At 17.5% G+C, this 20,865-nt stretch overlaps 3 protein-coding genes across 3 annotated transcripts, besides 20 other annotated features; all 3 read left to right on the forward strand. All coding sequences in view use genetic code 6, as the record gives it.

Annotated features, from left to right (window-relative positions):
- The first annotated feature begins 240 nt into the window (after positions 1-240).
- Positions 241-300: a microsatellite.
- Positions 242-300: a microsatellite.
- An 81-nt stretch (positions 301-381) lies between these two features.
- Positions 382-424: a microsatellite.
- Positions 425-734: 310 nt separating this feature from the next.
- Positions 735-788: a microsatellite.
- Positions 789-872: 84 nt separating this feature from the next.
- Positions 873-899: a microsatellite.
- A 586-nt stretch (positions 900-1,485) lies between these two features.
- IMG5_186770 (MIR domain protein) lies at positions 1,486-11,273 on the forward strand (the record flags this gene model as incomplete). The annotated part of the gene is made up of 18 exons (XM_004027221.1): positions 1,486-1,804; positions 1,851-2,043; positions 2,090-2,332; positions 2,391-2,478; positions 2,529-2,728; positions 2,948-3,024; positions 3,074-3,255; positions 3,309-3,910; positions 3,961-5,280; positions 5,328-6,729; positions 6,789-7,663; positions 7,769-9,071; positions 9,124-9,856; positions 10,289-10,540; positions 10,583-10,731; positions 10,791-10,927; positions 10,981-11,059; positions 11,112-11,273. 18 exons carry the CDS (start codon positions 1,486-1,488, stop codon positions 11,271-11,273), a joined length of 8,316 nt encoding a protein of 2,771 aa, XP_004027270.1.
- Positions 3,252-3,292: a microsatellite.
- Positions 3,258-3,292: a microsatellite.
- Positions 4,382-4,417: a microsatellite.
- Positions 9,075-9,111: a microsatellite.
- A 154-nt stretch (positions 11,274-11,427) lies between the features above and the next one.
- Positions 11,428-13,611, forward strand: IMG5_186780 (hypothetical protein; the record flags this gene model as incomplete). The annotated part of the gene is made up of 8 exons (XM_004027222.1): positions 11,428-11,485; positions 11,533-11,604; positions 11,657-11,928; positions 12,005-12,236; positions 12,292-12,768; positions 12,823-13,123; positions 13,168-13,317; positions 13,470-13,611. The coding sequence occupies 8 exons, from the start codon at positions 11,428-11,430 to the stop codon at positions 13,609-13,611; spliced, it is 1,704 nt and encodes a 567-aa protein (XP_004027271.1).
- Positions 11,777-11,810: a microsatellite.
- A 134-nt stretch (positions 13,612-13,745) lies between the features above and the next one.
- IMG5_186790 (hypothetical protein) lies at positions 13,746-14,304 on the forward strand (the record flags this gene model as incomplete). Its single annotated transcript, XM_004027223.1, has 2 exons — positions 13,746-14,078; positions 14,134-14,304. 2 exons carry the CDS (start codon positions 13,746-13,748, stop codon positions 14,302-14,304), a joined length of 504 nt encoding a protein of 167 aa, XP_004027272.1.
- Positions 14,305-15,456: 1,152 nt separating this feature from the next.
- Positions 15,457-15,491: a microsatellite.
- Positions 15,492-16,887: 1,396 nt separating this feature from the next.
- Positions 16,888-16,936: a microsatellite.
- A 195-nt stretch (positions 16,937-17,131) lies between these two features.
- Positions 17,132-17,180: a microsatellite.
- Positions 17,139-17,180: a microsatellite.
- Positions 17,181-18,745: 1,565 nt separating this feature from the next.
- Positions 18,746-18,782: a microsatellite.
- A 1,283-nt stretch (positions 18,783-20,065) lies between these two features.
- Positions 20,066-20,123: a microsatellite.
- Positions 20,124-20,189: 66 nt separating this feature from the next.
- Positions 20,190-20,225: a microsatellite.
- Positions 20,191-20,225: a microsatellite.
- Positions 20,226-20,295: 70 nt separating this feature from the next.
- Positions 20,296-20,364: a microsatellite.
- Positions 20,327-20,360: a microsatellite.
- Positions 20,365-20,865: the final 501 nt, after the last annotated feature.

Genomic DNA, 20,865 nt, shown 5'->3' on the forward strand with positions numbered 1-20,865 from the left:
TACATAAAAGTTACCTACTAGTTTAAAATTCAATAGTTTTAAATAATAAATATTATTTTTATTAAATTATAAAAAAATACTTAAACACTTTTACAAAAAAAAAAATATATTTAAAAGATTATTCCTTTTTTTTAATAAATAAAAATCTTTATATTTAATAAATTAATTTAAATAAAAATATTTTATTTTATAAATCTAAAATAAAAATAAAAAAATTATAATTTATATGTTATATATTATATTTATTTTTTTATTATATTTTTAAATTTTTTTTTTTTATTAAATTATAAATTTTATTTTGAAAAAAATACTAATTCAATATGGTTATATCGAAATTAAAAAAATAAAATTATTACTATTGTGAATATTTATGAAATACTTTTTATTTAAATATTGTTTATTTTAAATACTCGTTTTTTAAATAAGTCACCTTAAACCTCATTGGTAGCCTGTAAGATGTATGCAGAATACGTAATAAGCCAAACTGTTTCAGATCAACCGACAGCCGCTCTACTAAAATTGTGCTTTTCCTTTATGAAATCATATAAATCAAGAATTATTAATTCATGATATTTGCGCTGTTTAACTAATTAATATAACTAACCGACCGAAATAACACTATCTGAGGTGTCTGTATATATAAAGTCCGAAAATTATGTTTTTTGAAGTTATAAAATAATTAAATTTTGTTTTTCTAAAATATTATATTATTTTAAAAATAATTTTTATTATTTTAAAAAAATATATCCATTTATAAAAAATAAAATAAATATATAAATTTTATAAAATCTATATAACAAATAGTAATCAAGTAAATTTAATCAATCAAAGTCATAAAAAAAGAAATTGATTAAATTTGATAATAAAAAGAAATATATATATATATATATATATATATACAAACAAGTAAATTCTACTATTTAAATAAAAAATTATAATTGTGAATTATAAATGAAGGTTGTTTTTTTATAAAAAATCAATACTATTAATATATATTTTTATATTTAAGAAATTATTTAAATATTATTATAAAATTGAAAATGATAATGAAATAAAAGAAGATATTTTAATTTAATATAATAAAAATGAAATTTATTATATTATAATTTATTATAATGAATGTCTTTTTAAATAATATTAATAAATATAAATTTATAAAATTTTAATATTTAAATATAAATATTTTAATATCTATATTTTTTGTTTGTTTATTCTATATTAATTTTTTCTTTAAATCTAATATTAATATAAATCATTATCTATATATTAAAATAATTTTTAAGTTTATTTTTTATTTATAAAAAAATTAGATTAATATTAAATTATTTATAAAAAGTATATTTTTATTTATTAATATTAATAAATTATTTTTCACTTTTTTAAATATAAGTAAAAACAGATATTTAAAAAATTTGTAAACAACAAAAAAAATTAAAATCAATATACAAAATTAATATACTTTATATATTTTTTTTTAAATCTAAAATGAGTGAATATAAATCAGATGAATAATAAGGCAATAAAAAATATGATAGAAATGTACTTCATTTTGGGGCAACAGTATATTTATGTTATGAGGATGAAACTGGATAAGAATATTATATATCTGCATAAGGATTCACAAAAGATAAGATAATATTAAAAAAAGAAACTGAAATGAAAAAAAACGGTAATTATTAAAAAGCCTTGTTTAAATTATATCCTTAATTCTATTATAATGAATATCTAAAAAATAAAAACAAATACTATTAAAAAAAATAAGTTGAAAAGACTTAAAAAAATATTTCACTTTTAGATAAGAAATGTACAATAATTTTTTTATTTTAAATTTAAAAAAAATAAAAAAATAGCTGCAAGATTAAATATACCAAAAGAAATAAAATCAATGGAAGAAGAAGTTTTATTAAATTATGATTAATATAAAAAACTAATAGGAACACCAATATTATTTGGAAGTACAATATAATTACTCCATTATAATTCAAATAAATACTTATATTTTGATTTTAATAATATTTCAGAAGTAGAAAGTGATAATTTAAAGTAAATATTAAATGATATTAAATATATATAAATTTTTATAACATAGATGTGTATTGAGAGATGAATATTGTAATGAAACATCTTTTTGTTTTGAGCCTGGATTTTTATTTTAATAAGAAAGTAAAGGGTTTATTTTTGATTAAGATACTGTTTATATAACGAGTATAATTGATTCTATTACTAGTTCAGGAACTCCATATTTGCATGCATCTAAAAAAACAGTTTAAAATGGAAAAAAAAAACAAAAAAGAGAAGTTAACATTTCAACTAATAAAAAAACTTAATGGAAGTACAAAGCATTTATTTTACTATATCTTAATTTAATATTTTTTTATTTTTTTTTTTAGAATAAAAGTTTTTTGCGAATATAATGATGAAAGGTAAGGATTACTTTAAATTTGTGATATTATATGGATTAATTATTCTGAATAAGATGTATTTTTAAAAAAATATCATATAAGATATATAAACAAAAAAAAAAATAGCTTAATTTAATTGCAAAATAAACTGATTAAAAATAAAATTCGTATATGTTGAAATTTGAAGGTTGTGATTCCACAGAAAAATATAAAAAATTTATTGGAAATACTAATGGAATGTTTGTTATTGAAAATGATAATATGTAAAATGGAGGATTAGTTGAATGGGATAATTCTTATAAATTTAGACATTTAACAACTAATTTGTATTTAAAAATAGGCGATTATATTTAAGATTTAAATTAAATTGATAAATATGAAAAAAAAAGAGAATTAATCTTAGTTAATGATACAGACTAAGCAACTTTTTTTAAATTTGATTTAATATATTCTACCTTAATTGCAAAGAACTAAACTGATCTAATAAAATATTTACAAAAAGACTCATATTTTAGAATGTCTTGTAAAATTAAAAATAACAAAAGCAATATAGAAGAAGATTATTGGTTTAAAACAGCTGAAACAGCTTAACATGATTATAACACAAACACAAAAATAGATAGTATAAAACTAAAATAAAAAAATATTAAATTATATAAACAAAAATATAGCAAAAGCTGATTTTGATGATGATTTTATATAAAATTTGATTCAACCTTAATTTTCAACTAAAAAAAAGGAAGAATATGTTTTTAAACTCGCAAAAGCTAATTTGAATGAAGTTAGAATGACTTAATTTTTACTTGAATGTAAAAAAACAATTTAAAAAGTTTACAAATACTTAACTCCAGAAGTAAAAAAAAAAAGAAAAAAAAAAAAAAGAAGAAAAATAATTTTTAATATTAGTTTATTAAAGATATAAAAGCAGTAAAATTCGAATAAGAATTTTATTTGTTTTTATCAAAGACTTAAAAATTAGAAAGTTGCCTAATTTAATTACATTTATTTTGTTATAACAAACTATTATCTTATCTATATAGAGATTAAGATTATGGAGAAATTAATCAATTCATATAAAATATTCTTAGAGAATAATACTTTATTGAATTATTGACTTTAATTCTTGCAAATTCATTTCCTAAATTGGAACATTTAAAAGAAATATAATAAACGATGGAAAAAGCTTAAAATGAAAAACAAAATTATGAATTGTAAATAAAGAAAGAATTTATTTAAATAAAATAAAAAATTTGTACTTTAATTTATAAAGTAATTTGTAGTATTTGTTCTAATAATTAAAGAAACTAATAAAGAGCTGCTAATTTTTTGCCTTTAATTGCTATGTAATCTTAATATATTGAAGGAGGAATGGAATGTATAAAATCTATAATTTTAGATTTTGAAGAATTACTCTATCAATTACATAACTTGAATGGATAAGTTGAAAAAAAAAAAGGATTACAATAAGTAATAATATAAACAAAAAGGCTTAAAATTCTTTAGATAATGTAAACAAAAATATAATTTTATAATTATTATTAATATATATTTATTAGAGAGAATAAGAAGAGAAGTATAGATATAAATATGAAAAAATTACTTAATAACTTAAAAATCTTAATTTTAAAATAAAAGAATAATGGGATATTATAGATTTTTATTGTTATTTATTGATTAAAAATAATAAATTTGAAATAAAGAGAAAGCTACTTTCTTTTTTGGCAACTGCAGCTACTTATAGATAATGCGGAATTAATGTAAATTAAGAATTAATTTATAAATATTTAATTCCGAAAAATGAAGAATAAGTTTATGAAGATAATTATTTCATTAGAATAAAAAGTGATGGACCTACTCTTATAGTTTTTGTTAATAGCGAATAAAGAAAATTAGTTGATATAGTAAATTAGAAAAATTTCCATTAAATAGGCAAAAAAAATATTGATGTTGCTTAAAAATAAGATAATTTGTAAAAAATAAATTTATATATTTTAATTTATATAATTTTTATTTATTTAAGATTGTAAAATGATTATATTAAAAGTGATACAGAAATTCTAAATTTCATATCGGATCAAATACAATTTTATGCTAGTATGTGCAATAATAGAAATAATACTTGGAAAAAGTTTGTTGAAAATAGCTGCAACTTTTATGCACTTGTTGAAACAATTACTGATTAAAAATTTAATTATGAAATTCGTTCAATAATATGCTAACTACTTAATAAACTTTTCTTAGATTAAGAACCTAAAAGAATTTAATATGTACCTGAATTATGTAAAATATTAAAAAACGAATAAGATTTATAAGACTATGACGCAATTAATTAATAAGAAAAGGATTTTATTGATTAAATTTAAGCTAAAATTTTACAATATATATAATAAAAGTCTGAAATTGTTGAATAAATGTAGAAAATAGTTGAGGGAGAGAATAGTAAAAACAATGAATCTAATTGTAAATTAGTTTAGCAAAAAAGTGAAGATATTTATAATAATTTAACTTTTGAAATAATGAAATTGTTTAGGCTATTAATAGATTTTGGGAAATATAACATACATTAAGAATTAAAAAACTTTAAATAATAGCAAAATAACAATAATAATGAAAGTAAAATAATCCCATAAGATTAATTTTTCAAAAACATAAGTAGTATGATGAATATTTTTGAATTTGATAAAGTTTTTCCAGAGGCAAGAAATATTTTAATATTAAAAAGACAGTAAAAGTAATCTGGTTAAAATAAATATTAAGAACAAGGAAAAAAGTTATTCTAAAATATGACTGGATTAATGGGAAAAGCATTTAGCATAATTAATATATTTAGTGTTTTTTAATAAGAAGATTAATCTAAGAAAAAAAAAAAATCATAAACGTATTTTAAATATTTTATTATATTTAAAAATATATTTTTTAAATTAGAAATTAAGAAGGAGCAATTGCAGATGAAATAAATTAAGCAGACAGTTTTTTAAAATAAGCCGATGTTTTAAAAAAAATTATACTGAAATAAAATAGTGATAGTTAAAATACTCATTATTTCAACATAAAAAAGGAAATGTGTGATATACTTAAATAATATTTGAACTATTAATAAGATTTTATGCTAAATAGATTAAAACAATAATTTTTCTAAATAGTTTAATAAAATGATCTAATAAGAAAAATTCAATCTGAAAATTAAGAAGATAAACAGTAAGCCTTTAATGATTTCAAATAAACAATCAAAAATAATATAAATGCTTTTCTTCCAAGTGTTTTAATGACAGGAACTTCTGTTGATGAAAAAGAAGAATTTCAAAAATAATTTATTTCATATTGCTTAGACAAAAATAATTAAAAAGGTAACGAAGTTCCTAATTTTAATCAAATTCTCGGTTATGAAGTTTTCCCCTATTTAATCTTAATGTTTTGCTTCACTTAAAATTTTTAAATGGAAAAGTAGGTCCTTAATATAATAACTAGATTTTATAATTAAAGATAAGAATTTGCAACTCTAACTTCTTAAATGTTAATTCTTTTTGATGATGATAATTAAAAAGTATTCGAATTTTGTAAAATGAAAATTAAAAGTCTTTCTAAAAATATTGATGAGTCTGAAACTTGGATTAATGATCTTAAGGAAAGAAAAAATATGGTCATTTTAGATTAGACTATTAAAGATTTTAAATTCTTAAGTTAAATATTAATGCAAGGAAGTAACCTTATAGTCCATGAAGATAAAAAAAGTTATAATATTGAATTGCTTTATGATAATTAACAAGTTAATATAATAAGATAATAAATGCAAAATCATTTAAAAACTTATTTGCTTGCAATTAATTTAATAAAAGATTCTATTTATTTGGTTGCATAGAATTGTAACTTAAAACTTTAGCATTTATATTTTGAATAATTAAAATAATTATTCTAAGCTTGCTTCTAGTTTTTGAAAAACTTTGTTAAATAAAATCTAACAAATTAAAATATTCTAAGTAATTATTTAATATCCCTTGCTTAAGCACTTCCTTTAGACATCGGTCTTAATGAACTTTATTGCGAAATTTTTAGAAATAATAAAAAAATTTGCACTGAAAAATAAAAAGAATTAATGAGACATTATATTGATTTAATTACCTAAAATGGAAGACAAGCCAAGTATTTGGAATTCTTTATCATTATTCAAAAAGTTAATGATGAACATATATTATAAAATTAAAAGCTTGTTTTGAATTCATTCTTAGATTAAAAATAAAGAACTTATTTACTATATTTAAATGACTCTAATATAAAAAAATATACTAATAAATAGTAAAAATTCTCATATATTTATCATAATGAAAAGGTAATAAATATTATTATACTTTTTTATTTCTTTAATAAATAAATAAAAATATATATTAGGATGAGCCATATTTTTACCATGCAAAATTAATTGAAATGCTATCATTAACAGCTGCAGGTAAAGAGGGTACATATATGAACGAATAAAAACTAAAATAAAACCTAAGTTTAAAGTATGTATTTCAACTTTTAAGAGAAAAGGATGATTTATCTGAAAATCAAGGTTTAGATGAAGAAGTTGAAGAAGAAGCGAATTAAAAGATCAATTAAATATTAAACTTTGATAATAATAATTTTGATGATAGTGATGAAGAGGAAAATAATTAAATTGAAAAAACTAACGATTATTTTAAAGGTATAACTTAGATGAAAATTCCTTTATTAAATTATATATATTCCACATTTTTAGAAACTGAAAAAGTTTCTGATGAATTCACTCGTTATGTGAAAGATTTTGTAATTTTTTTACGCTGTGAAAATTAAAGAATTTTAACACATAATAATTATTCAGATTTATATTATTAATATTTGAATTAACTTCTTAATATTTTATGTGCCTATAAGCGTATTTTCAATATAGAAGCGGAAAATAATTTAAAATAAGAAAAAGAATAATAATAACAATAAGATACATATAATATTTCTTAAGAACTTTTACATGTTGTTGAAGCAATATAGGCCAGTAAATTAATGTTTGTAAATGATTCTTATTATATTGAAAAAAAATCATAAAACAAAACTAGTATTAGCCCTACTTTATATGAAACATATTAATAAAGATGGATATTTTTCAAAACTTTAGTTTCTGGAAATAGAGCTTAAGCATTAAAAATGGAATAAACTTAAGAATAAATAAAGGCAAAAGCAAGAGAATAATAATATTAAAAATAAATTTCTTCTATAAAGAAAAAAAATACGGATAAATATAGTTAAGCGTAAGCAAATAATAAAAACCTTAAAGCAACAAATAATTTGATGAATATTGTAAATATAACAAAAAAGAAACAATATGAATACGATTAAGAGGTCGAAAAATTCAGAGGTTTTAAAGAAGATTAGATTTGGTAAAAATTATGGCATGTTTTTCTTGATAATTTTCTTAATTCTGAAGATCTTAAAACATTAATTGATGCTGAGCATATTATTTTTGCTGAAGCTTTAGATAATGTAGATAAATTATTTAAAAAAACTCAAATTGTAAACCAAATAGTTACCAAAAAAGAAATTTTTAAAAAGCTAATCAATTTTTTGATAAAAGCACATAATTTAGATGATTAAATTGAAACATCCAAACTTATATTAATCATACTTGGAAACTTTATTTAAATTAAAACTGAGGAAATCTAAAAAGAAGATAATGAAGAAAAAAGACAAGAAATGGAAACTGAATAAATAGAAAATAATTAAAATTTCTTAAATCAAAATAATGCTACTTTAATGCTTTTAAATCTTTTAAGTGACTATTCAAATCCTTAATACAGTGACTTAATATTTGGAGATCTTATTTAATTTGGAATTAAATTGTTAGAAGGAGGAAATAGAGAAATTCAAAAAAGCTTTTATGCATATTTTATGTGTTATACTAGCAGTGAAGTTCTTTTTAAAAGGCTTCATACTTAAATAAGCGAGTAAATAACTATGTTAAAATAGAATATTGTAGACACTAATAATTTAAATTTGTATTTATTCTAAGAAAAAGATGACATAATTCTAAGTATCTTATAATTTTTGCAACTTTTGGCTGAAGGTCATTATTTGGAATTATAAAGATACATGAAATTTTAAACTAAAAATTATCATAATTTTGATTTAATTGAAGTAATAATTGAACTCTTAAATTAATATTTTAAGAAAAAATAAATAATTTTTGTCAAAAATATGACTTAATGTTTTGATACTTTAACTGAATACATACAAGGACCATGTATAGAAAATTAATATGCCTTGATTTAAGATAATTTTCTTGATTTAGCTTCAAATTTACTAGCAATTGATGAAATTATTGATGATATAAATCTTTAAATAAAAAAAAAGAAACGAAAAGTATAATAAGATTAAAAATAATAAATATAAAAAGTTGAATAGATAGACAAAAACAAGGTGTAAGAAGATGCTGAAGATGAGCCTTTCCCAAAATGGGAAATAGCAAAACTAAAATACAAATGCTCTATAACTTTGATTTCTCTCCTTGAAGCTAGATAAAAAAATGGAGATATTACATCTAGAATGATGAAAACTCTAAATATTGATATAATTAAAAGAAACATTGTTGATATTTATCATTAATTTATTGATATTAATAATGGAATTTATGATTCAAATATTTTTAACCACAATGAATTAGTATTTTATATTTTTTATTTATTTTTATTTTTTTAATTTAAATATAAATTAGAAAGTTGATTTAAATGATTAAGAATAGTTAAATAAGTGTAGTTTTATAATAGAAACAGGATTTAATTTATTCATTCTTTTAAATATTTTTAAAGAAGATACTTAATAAGAAGAGGCAAGTTATATGAAAAAAAAGAGAAAAATTATAGGCCCGGATGATTCCAAAAATATGCTTAAAGATAACATTGTATCTAAGCTTATAGATCTAGTTTTTAGCTTTGCAAAAGGATTAAAATAAATGGTTGAAGAATAGGCAAACAGAGTCTAATAAATGGTTAAAAATAAAGTTTAAGATGATTTAGAATTAAAAAAAATAAAATAAAGATAAATAAGGGAAAAACTTATGGATTAGGCCTTCAAATTTTTTTCTTAAAATACTTTACATATTGAAATTTTAAGAGAAGAAACCAATTAACTTGAAAAAACATATTTCTATTGTCCATATTTCTGCAAAGATTTAGATAAAGAAACTAAGAATAAATTTAATATGAATGCAAATAGAATTTCGGTTAAAGGAAAAGTAACTTCTTTAATTTAAGAATCTTAAGATCTGATTAAGGTAATGAAACATAACTATTCTATGAACAAATGGCTTAAATAAATTTCTATTTTACATATATTATCTTAATAAATTAATCTTTTAAGAGATGTTGCTTTTATTCTGGCTATTTTGATTAATTTCTTAGTTTTATTTTCATATGAATAAGATGAAGAAGGAAACTAATCAGTTAAATGTAATTTAAATATCTTTAATTAATAAATATATAATTTTTTATAAAAAATGTTTAGATGATATTGTAACAAAATCTATTCCTACAATAGGAACTATTGTAATTGTATTATCTTGCATAATTGTTTTTTATTTTCTTCTTTTAAACGCTCCTTTACTTATAATGAAAGCTTGGGTAGGTGTTAAAAAAGAAAAATTAATTTAATGGCTTACGTAATAAGATTGCTGAAAACCGTATATTTTCTACTTTCTGATTTTTATGTTCTCTATTACGTTATTTACGGAGTTACAGCTATTATTGGAGTTTTAGTAACTCCTTTCTTTTTCCTATTTCATTTGTTTGATGTACTAGTACGTTTTCCTGATCTTCTTAATGTTGTTAAATCAGTTTGGATTCCTCGAAAAGCTATTTTATTTACTTATTTTTTATTTATAGTATTGATGTATGCTTTTACTCTTATTGGATATTACTTCTTAAATGAATCATATCCTTCAAATTTTTGTGAAAGTACATTTATATGTTTACTTACTGCATTTGATAGATCTTTTAAGTCGGACGGAGGGTTAGGAGGTTATTTAAATCATGAAAATTAAGAAGATTTATCAACAAGTTACTTTTTAGGAAGATTCTTTTTCGATAATATTTTTATGATTCTACTTATGGTTATTATGCTTAACATTGTTGCAGGTATTTTTTTTAATTATAATTTTAATTTTTTTTAATTTTTAGGTATTATTATTGATTAATTTGGTGAACTAAGAGATACTTTAAAAAGTTATAATGAAGATTTATAAAATAAATGTTTTATTTGTGGATTTTCTAGGGAATAAATAGAAAAAGACTCTAATTAAAATTAAAATTTCAAATCTCATATTAAAGTATTAAAGTTATTATTTGAGAATTTTTCATTTATTTTTTTATATTATTTTAATTTCAGGATGATCATTATATGTGGAATTATCTTTATTATATATCATATATATCAGACAAAAAAACTACTGAATATACTGGAATAGAAAGTTATGTATATAATAAACTTTAAAAAGAAGAAATTACTTGGTTCCCTAGCGGAAGGTTATTTTATTTCTCATATAATATTTATTATTTTTATTTCAAAAATTAAAAAGAGCTCTATGTATGAATAAAAATGATGATGAAAAATCGGAAAAAGATGTTATTTATAAATTAAAAAATATAATTGAAAAAGTAAATATTTATCCTATAATTATCTAATTTATTTTTTATTTACTATTTAAAGCAAGAAGAAATAGATGAATAATTTGATAATGCTTGCTAATTGATAGAGAAAATATAAATGAATTAAATTATTATTAAAAAAGAAGACATAAAATTAAAATCTAAAAGTGAAAATGAACAAATCGAATATGAAGATGAAGCAGAAAGATAATAAAATAAATGAGAATTAAAAAACTTCTATATTTTTTATTATAAATATTTATAATTTCTTATATATTATTATTATTTTGCTTTTATCATATATTAAAAAATTTATTTATATAATTAATTTTCAAATAAGTATTATCATATTCGATTAATTTAAATAAATAATATAAATGGGAAATGGAATAATTGGAAAAAAAGACAAATCCAAAAATTAATCCAATAGATATGGTTAATTAAAATAATAATTAATCAATTTAATTTTAATAATAATTTAGTGGATTAAGTAGATAAACTATTTAAAGAAGAATATGAAGAGGATACAATCGAAGCTGCCAATTTAGCCTTAGGTATTTAATTTTATAATTATTCTTTAATTGAAAAAAACACAATTAATTAAAGCAATATGCAATAGAGACGAAACTTAAAATGTGGAGATGCATATGTAATGTGAGAATTTACCTAAAATGGACACTAGAGGAAAAGCAGATCCTGTAGTATTTGTATATGAATAAGTTGGGTAAAATAAATAATAAAAAAAAAATTATAAAAAAAATAAACAAAAAAGGTAAAATTGGATTTTGAGGGGAAGAACAGAAGTTATTCCTGTTACCTACAATCCGAAATTTTTGAAATATTTTGTCTTTTCATATAATATAATAAATGTCTAAAAGGTAAATTTATTATTATTATCTAAAAAAATATATATAATTTGGTGAAATAAATTATTTCTTACTATTAAGAAAATAGATAAGGTTAGATATATACGATACTGACTGCTTTTCTAAATTAGATGATATAGAAAAATAAGAATTAATAGGAAGTGTAGAATTTGAGTTAAGTTAAGTCATGTGCGCTCCTTCCCATTAAATAACAATGCCTATTATTAACAAAAAAATTAGCAAAAAACTTAAAAACTCAACTTGCACTATTAGATGTAATGAATACGATGTTGGTGGAGATAAAGTTTATTTTCATTTAGGTATTTTATTTCTTTTAATGTTCTTTAAAATTAATTAAATAACAAATATTTAAAGGTGCATAAGGTTTCTTTACTAAAAATGAGCTTTTTATTAGGATAAGTAATATTAACTAAGCAAAAGAAACTATACCTGTCCATAGAACTGAAAATGAGAAAAATAAAAAACCTTCTATAGCATGGAAACCTTTTGAAATCCCATTATCAAAATTAGGAAAAGATGATAAAGTTTATATAAAACTTGAAGTAGTTGAATTTGATAAAGACAAAGGATAAATAGTTATTGGTGAAGCCGAACATACATTAGCGTTTTTGAAAGATAGCTCAAATAAAAATATTAGAATAACTTTTAATTCGCTTTTCAAAGGTTAAATAAACCTTCTTAAAGTAAAAACCATAAAAAGAGAGTCTTTTATTACATATCTTGTTTCCACAACTTAAATTTCTTTACTTGCTGCCATTGATTTTACTAATTCAAACTAACCACAAAATAAAACTAATTCACTCCATTATTTTGACCCTAGAAATAAATAAAGTAAAATTAAAAATAATTTTTTTAATCTATAAATATTTTTATTGTGTAAAATAGACGAGAGCGAATATTGTTTGGCCTTAAAAAATTTAACAGTAATCTTATAATAATTTGATCATGATAATGATATTCCTTTATATGGATTCGGAGCTAAATTGCCTCCTTTCTATAACTTAGTATCTAATTGTTTTGCTTTGAACGGAAACTATTTCGATCCTAGTGTAAATGGTTCTGTTGGTGCAGTTAAAACTTATCTTACATAAGTTCCTCATTTGTAATTTCATGGGCCAACAATACTTACTGAAATAATTAAAATAGGTGCCAAATATGCATAATCTGAAGCAATTGATTAAAAGAAGTAATTTTTTAAAAATTTATTTTTTAAAAAACTATAACTTTTAGTTAAAAATATTACATAATGCTTATACTTACAGATAGTGATCCTAATGATATTGATTCGATTATTGATGAATTAGTTGAAGCCAGTTGTTTTCCTATTTCTTATATTGTAGTTGGAATAGGAGATTATTAATTTAGCAAATTTGAAAACGAGTAATAATATATTATTATTTATTTAAAAATAAATAAAATAAAATATAGGCTAGATCCTAAAAATAAAAATTTTGTTTTACATTCTAACAAATTAAATAAAGATGTTGAAAGATCTAATTTTCATTTTTTCAAATATAATAACTTTAAAGAAGATTAAAATAAATTGGCAAGAGAATGTATGAAAAAACTACCAAGTTAATTTTTGAATTTCATGCAAAAATTAAATATACGACCACAAGAATCTAAAAAAGACCTAAAGTCAACAACATTAGATTATATTCGTTAGAAAATTGATTAACATAAAAAAAGAGATAAAGAAAAAAATTCATCAAATTAAGTAAATAAAGATTCTAATGATATATGGTTAAAAGCTTAAAAATAAGAATTCAAAAATAAATTGATAAAAGTTCTTAATTACAAAGAAGAGTATGTCAATTATTTAATAGATGAAGAAAATATTCCTTGTATGGATGTTAACTTATTTATTGAAATGCTTAGTTTAAGAAAGGAAGATCTAAAAAATAAATAATTACAAGAAATGTAAAACTTACCAAAAATAAACAATTTTAATAATAAAGCTATTGATATTCCTTCAAATATATAAGAATGTATATAAAAAAATTTTAATGAAAAAATTTAACACAAAGTTTATAAAGTTAATTTTGTTAATTAACTTGATTTACTCATAAAACATAAAAAAAAAGAGATTTCAAAAATTTAAAACTAATTCATTAAAACTATTTAAATTTAACATGATGATGGTATTATAATATATATACTTAAAAAAATTATTTAATTTTAAAATAAAAAAATAAGTTGTATAAAATAAATTAAATTCTAATTAATATTTAAATAATGCTAATCAAAAAAATTAAGCTTTATTTGATTCAGATTAAAATATTCAAGGTAATTATTAAGAATAGGATACTAAATTAAAAATAAGCTAGGTAAATAAATAAGAAGAGTGGTATATATAAAAAGCTTTGAATAATGATATTGAAAAGTTCTAAAAAAATATAAAAACTTGTCTAAACTGTAATAAAAATAAAATTAATGTTTTGTTATTACCTTGTGGTCATGCAGGAGTATGGTAAAAATTATTTTATTATATATAATTTTAATTTTTTTAAATTAGCTAAATTTGCTTATAATATGCAGAAGAAAATAAATGTCCAAGTTGTAACAATATATATAACAATTATATTGTAATTCAATGATTATAAATAAAAATAATTTTTAAAATATAATAAAAAATAATTGTTAATTGCTTATGGTTTTTTTATGTATTTTTTTAAACTCAAATAAAAATACAAAAAAAAAAAAAGAAAATAAAAAATTGATAATTTTTTTTTTTCTTTGTATTAAATGAGTTATAAAAAAACATAAGAAAAAACTATATATATTTTTATTTGATAAAAAATATAAAGAATTGCATAAATATAGTAAAAATTTTATTTGTTATTACTTTTTTTTGAAAAATTACATAAATTAACATTTCAAAAATATTTAATTTATCTATATTTTAAAAAATTATAAAATGTATAAATAAAGTTAATTATTTTAAAATAATACAGAACGTTTAAGGCCTAGAGTTTAATTTAGGGTTAGCCCTGATATGCGTCAATAATTAATTTTTCCTTACAAAATAAGACATGAACAAATATTTTATTTATAATCTGTATTTTATAAAATGATATTTATTAATTTATTTTAAACTAAAAGCCTTAAAAATAAAATCTAGTATAAACTACGTATACGCCTTCAAAAAATTCAAATGTCGAAAAATCAATTTAAAATAAAATTGTATCTTCTTGCGAAACTTCTCCATCAAAAAATAGTTTATTAAAGAAAAATTAATTAATATAAAAAAATTAAATCTTAAAATCTGAAAATATTAAATTACAAAGTCAAATAGATGAATTAGTTTAAAAAATAGAATATCTAGAATAAAATAAAGATTTTGGTATATTTTAAAATTAATATTTTATATTTATTAATTAAATGAATTATATAATTAAAAAGAAAATTGTAATTGTAATTTTTTGAAAAAAGAAAATGAGTAATTACACACTTGTATTTAGTAATTGCAATTTAAAATGAATATTTAATTAAAAGAAAAATAATAAAAAATCGAGTATTAAATATAATATAAAATATAATTAAAAATATAATTATTTTAATAGTTTTCTTTTAGCAGAAACTTAACTTAAAAAAAATCAAACTGACTAATACAAAGTTATTTTTGAAGAAAATATCGAACTTAAAAAAAAATTAAATAAATTTAAAGGTTTCATTTTTTATTAACAAAAGCAAAAAAAAAAATTTAAAGATAATAATGAAATTTTATTTGATAATAGTACTCAATAATAAATAAAATAAAAATATTATTAATATGATTCTAATAGAAAATCAAATTAAAATTAAAAAACAGGATAAGATTTAACTAAATAAATAAAAATATTAAAAAGTGATTTAGATATTAAAAACATGGAAATACAATATTTATAAAAAAAATTATTAATTTATTAGGATGATAGTCATCCTGAATTTTTATCTTTAAGTGATTTTAGGATAAGCACAGAAAATGATTATATTTATAAAAAAAAGCATTAATAGTATAATAGAAAACCAGATTCAAATTCTTTAAATTAAGTATTAAATATAAAATACAGCACTAATAAAAAATAATAAAGTTAATAAAATAAATACGATGATAAAATAATCTAATAGTGTAATTAATCTAATACTTTACAAACTGAAATTAATTATTTTAAAAGCCAAATGCCAAACTTAAATAGTGTATAAAAAAACTAATAATCAGAACAAAATATTTATAAGTGATAATAATAAGTATTTTTTATAAAAACTTAATAAAAAAATGTGAGGAAAATTGTAACTCGAATACATTTTTGTTGTTGATTTTTATAAAAATATAGAAAATAAAATAAACAATATGAAAAAGTAATATGTATGCATATTTTAATTTCATCTATCATAAATTTTTATAAAATAAATAATAATTATTATTTAATAAATTAATTTATAAAATATAGGTATAACCTTATTATCTTAATAAAATTAATTAAACTATATTATATAAATATTTATAAAAAAGAGATACTAAAATTATTTTTTATTTATATTTAAAAATAATGAATAATAAATATTTAAAAAAAATTAATATTTATGTTTAATATATATTTCATGTATTGAACAAAATTTATTTAATATAATATATAAAATATTATAAATTCATAAGTTTTTTATTGCATAAAATTTCATGTATTCTTTATATGCTTCGTTTTCATTATCAAAATAAATATTTTTTTTAATATCACTTTTATCAAAATATTTAGGGTTATATTTATCTTCTTTATAAAAACGCATTATGTTTGGCTTTTATTTAAATATTTATTACCATTTTTAGCTTAATTCAGGTTACTTTTTAACTATTTATGGCCTTTCAAATTCTACTTTAGGTAAATTTTTATATCTTTTTTAATCATTCAAACAAATAGGTATAGGCCTTTTATATTGATATTCTTCTTCAATTTAATCAAAACCATATTATTTTTCCAATTCTTATAGATTTTTTTCAATGTCTTCTATTTTTTTTTCATAGAGAAATTTTATCTAATCATTTGGAATTGAAAAATCCATATTATATTTAAAATAATAAATATTTGAAATAAACAAAAAAAAATTTATAATATAATTTTTAAAAAATAATAAAGTAAAAAAAAAGAAATATAATTATTATATAAATTAATATTAAACAAATTATAAATAATTTTATATATATGTAAAAAAAAATTATAAATTATATATATATATATATATATAAATATTATATATATATATATTATTTTAATTTTTGTTTTTTAATATCAAATTTTTAAATATATGAAAACATTATTTATTTAAATTTTTATATTAATTTTAAATTAATAAAATATTATTTTTATTATCATTTTTTTGTTTCTTTCTTTACATTATCTAATATCTTTAATTTTTTTTTTGTTATTTAGTCCTATCCTTTATTCCATTTTTATAAAATTCATTATAATTTTTATTTAACCAATATCATAACTATAAAAACGGTTTATATTAGTTAACTCTAATTTTTAAATTTACATTACCTTATATATAACTTTTTTATAAAAAACTATTTTTTGAAAAAAATGGTTAAAGAATTTTCGCATGATGCATATAAAAAATGGTTTTATTTAAATTCTATTTAATGAGTTTACTTTTTAAAATTATGCTAATAATGAAAAATTCAAATCTTAACTTTTTACACTTTTTTAGAAAATTTAATAAGCTATTATTTAATCTTATTTAACTACACATATTAATGACAATCTCTGCTATTTTTTTATTTTTTGTATATATAATTTTTAATTTTTTGGTTATTATCCTTTTTATTAATTTTAAACTTTTACAAATGCTTGTTTCATCAATATAAACTATATTATATCCTTATTGAATATAATCAAAAAGCATTTAAGTTTTTTCTACTCTAATCATTTTGATTTTTTTTTTCACTTTGCTATACAAACCTTTATTTTGTTTTTTTATACTTATATTTTATTTATTAAAGCAAATTATATATTTTTGTAATAATAAATCTTTTAATCTAATATTTATCTGTTTAATATTGTTTAATAGTCCTAAATGAAATATTTACTCCATTATTATTTTAAATATATTCCTTCAAAGATTCACTTATTTCATTTTAATTAATATTTTTCTTTTACTATATAAACTAACTTTCATATTATTTTTTCTTATATTAATATTATAATTAAAATATTTAATAGGATTTAAAAAAGTACTTTGATGCAATAACTTTTATTTATATTTATTTTTTTAAATCAGATAATATTTATTTTTTTAGTATTTTCATCAATAATAATTTTTTAGTATATTATTGTGTATTTTTTTTACTTTTAATTTAAAATTTTATTATTAAGGGAATCATATAATTATTATAAATATTATATGGCATTTTAGATTTCTAAACCAGGAAGTTTTAATTTATTATTTTATATATAAAGAAAATCTGTCTATTTACTCTCAAAAACTTAACTTTCATTTTTTAAACAGTTTTGTTAATTATTATAAAATGAAGAGAAAGAGTTTTTGAATCAAATTAGAACTCAAACATTAGCTTTTTATTTAACTTTTTAATTACTAATTTTTTTTACATATCCTTTTTTTTTTTTTTTTATTTTAGGATTGACTTTTTATTTATTCATATTTTTTTGAATCAAACTATTTTATTCTTTCATTTTTTATATTTATAAATTTATGCAAAAAAAGTTAAAGACTTTTCCTGTATTGTAATTTCATGACAGAAAATATTTAATTAAAAATTTAAGAATAAATAAAAATTTTAATTTCTTAAACTAGAATGATTTAGTGTTCTATTAAATTTTATTAATTTAAATTTATATTAATTAAATATTTTTTTGGAAAATAAATACTGATATATTATTGAATTTCATAATTAAATGTGTATAAATATATATTATTACAAAAAAATTAATATAATACTATAAATTATATTTTTATCTTCTATATATAATATTGAAAAAAATTAATAAATATTTCAAATTAAAATTAAAAACTACATTAATAAATTAACAAATAAAAACATTTATTAATTCAATCAATAGTTACTAGACACTTTGAATGGAAGTAATAAATATCTCTTAAGCAAACATTTTAATCAGCTCATTATTTGACATTTATAATTTCTACACTTAAATTAATAGTTACTATTTTGATAAATTTAAAAAAATAAGTGACAAAATATTTTACAAAAAACTACGCATAACTTTTCTTAGAAAATAAAGCATCTATTCTTATGAAAAACTAAATAAAAGAATATTAAAATATTAATTAGACTAAGAATACTAATTCTTAAATTTTATTTTTTATTGAAACACATTAAAGAAAAATAATTACTTCCTACTGGACTTGATATTTCTAAAAGACTACCAAGTAGAAGATATCTCATAAATTGGCAATTTACACTAAATAGAAACCATGAAATATTTAATTAATAGAAATCATTTGAAATCGATATCAATATGCCTAAAGAGTAAAAATAATATATAATTTTTAATCTAATATATTATAAAAATAAAATAAAAATGACTTGCAAATGGCATTAAATTAATTAAGGCTATTAGTAAAAGAAAAGGCGTGGTTATTTTTAGATATCTAATGAATAAAAACAATAAAGAGAATAAAATATTAAAAAAATTAAAAACTAGAAGAGAATAATAAATAAATAATTTTGGAAGCTTAGATAAAAAAATAACAGGATATTTTAAAATTATAAGAAAAACTATGAATTAAATGTAAAAATAATAATAAAATATAATAATAAGAAAAAATTTTAATAAAAATTTATATAAAAAAGTGATATCAGTAAAAATAATTTGAATAAATATGTATATGTTAAAAATATTAGACATTAATAATTATTAGTGAATATTAATAAAAAAAAAATTATTATAGTAAAAAAAAAAATATACAATAAAAATGAATAAAAGTATTAACAATGTTTAAATTAGATCATATTAAATTTTAATGTTTTTTAATAGTTAATTATATTATAATGAAAAAAAACTATATTTATAATAGATTTTATTCTTTTAATAATAAATTAAATTAGTAATATATATAGCTAAATAAAAAAAAAAAAAAAATAATTTATTTATTGCTTAAATTAGATTATATAAAAAAAAAATATAATTATTATTATAATAAATAAAAAAAAAATTAATATGAAAATATAAATTAATTATCACTAATAATATTAATATGTTATTAAATAAAAAATAAATTAACTAAATTTTAATTTAAAATATAAAATTAAAATAAAAAATAAAATAAAAGGCTTTTAATACTAATAAGAGAAAATAATAAAAAAATAATATTGTGACTATAAAATAAATTGTAAATTTAATTTAAATAGAATTTGAAATTAGATATTTAAATATATATATAAATATATATATATATATATATATTAAAAGTTTTTTTATAAGATTTAACTTAGGAAAATATTTTTAACATTTAAAAGCATTTTATACAATTCTTATTTATAATTTAATGGTGAATAATTATATTTTTTTTTTCTTTAATATCTATTTATATAATATATTCTATTACACTATACAATAGGATTTTTATTTTAATAAATTAAAATTTATTTAAATAAATATATATAAATTTTTTCAAATATGTAAATTTAATATTTATATAATATTTTATTTTATTTTAAAATGAAAAATTATTATATTACTATAAATAAATATTCGTCTTATACACCTTAATTTTATATTAATAAATTAAAAAATTATTTAATAATAATAAAAACAATATTAATCATATTTTTTTTGTTTATGAAATTAATATTATTATTTATAATAAATATAAATATCTAAATTTATTTAAACTTTTATTCTAAAGATAATTTTATTTTTATGAATTTTTTTTTTAATTATTATTTTAAAATAAAAAATTTCTTTGGGG

Source organism: Ichthyophthirius multifiliis (assembly GCF_000220395.1).
Source record: "Ichthyophthirius multifiliis unplaced genomic scaffold scaff_1120509251349, whole genome shotgun sequence".
NCBI lineage: Eukaryota > Ciliophora > Oligohymenophorea > Hymenostomatida > Ichthyophthirius > Ichthyophthirius multifiliis.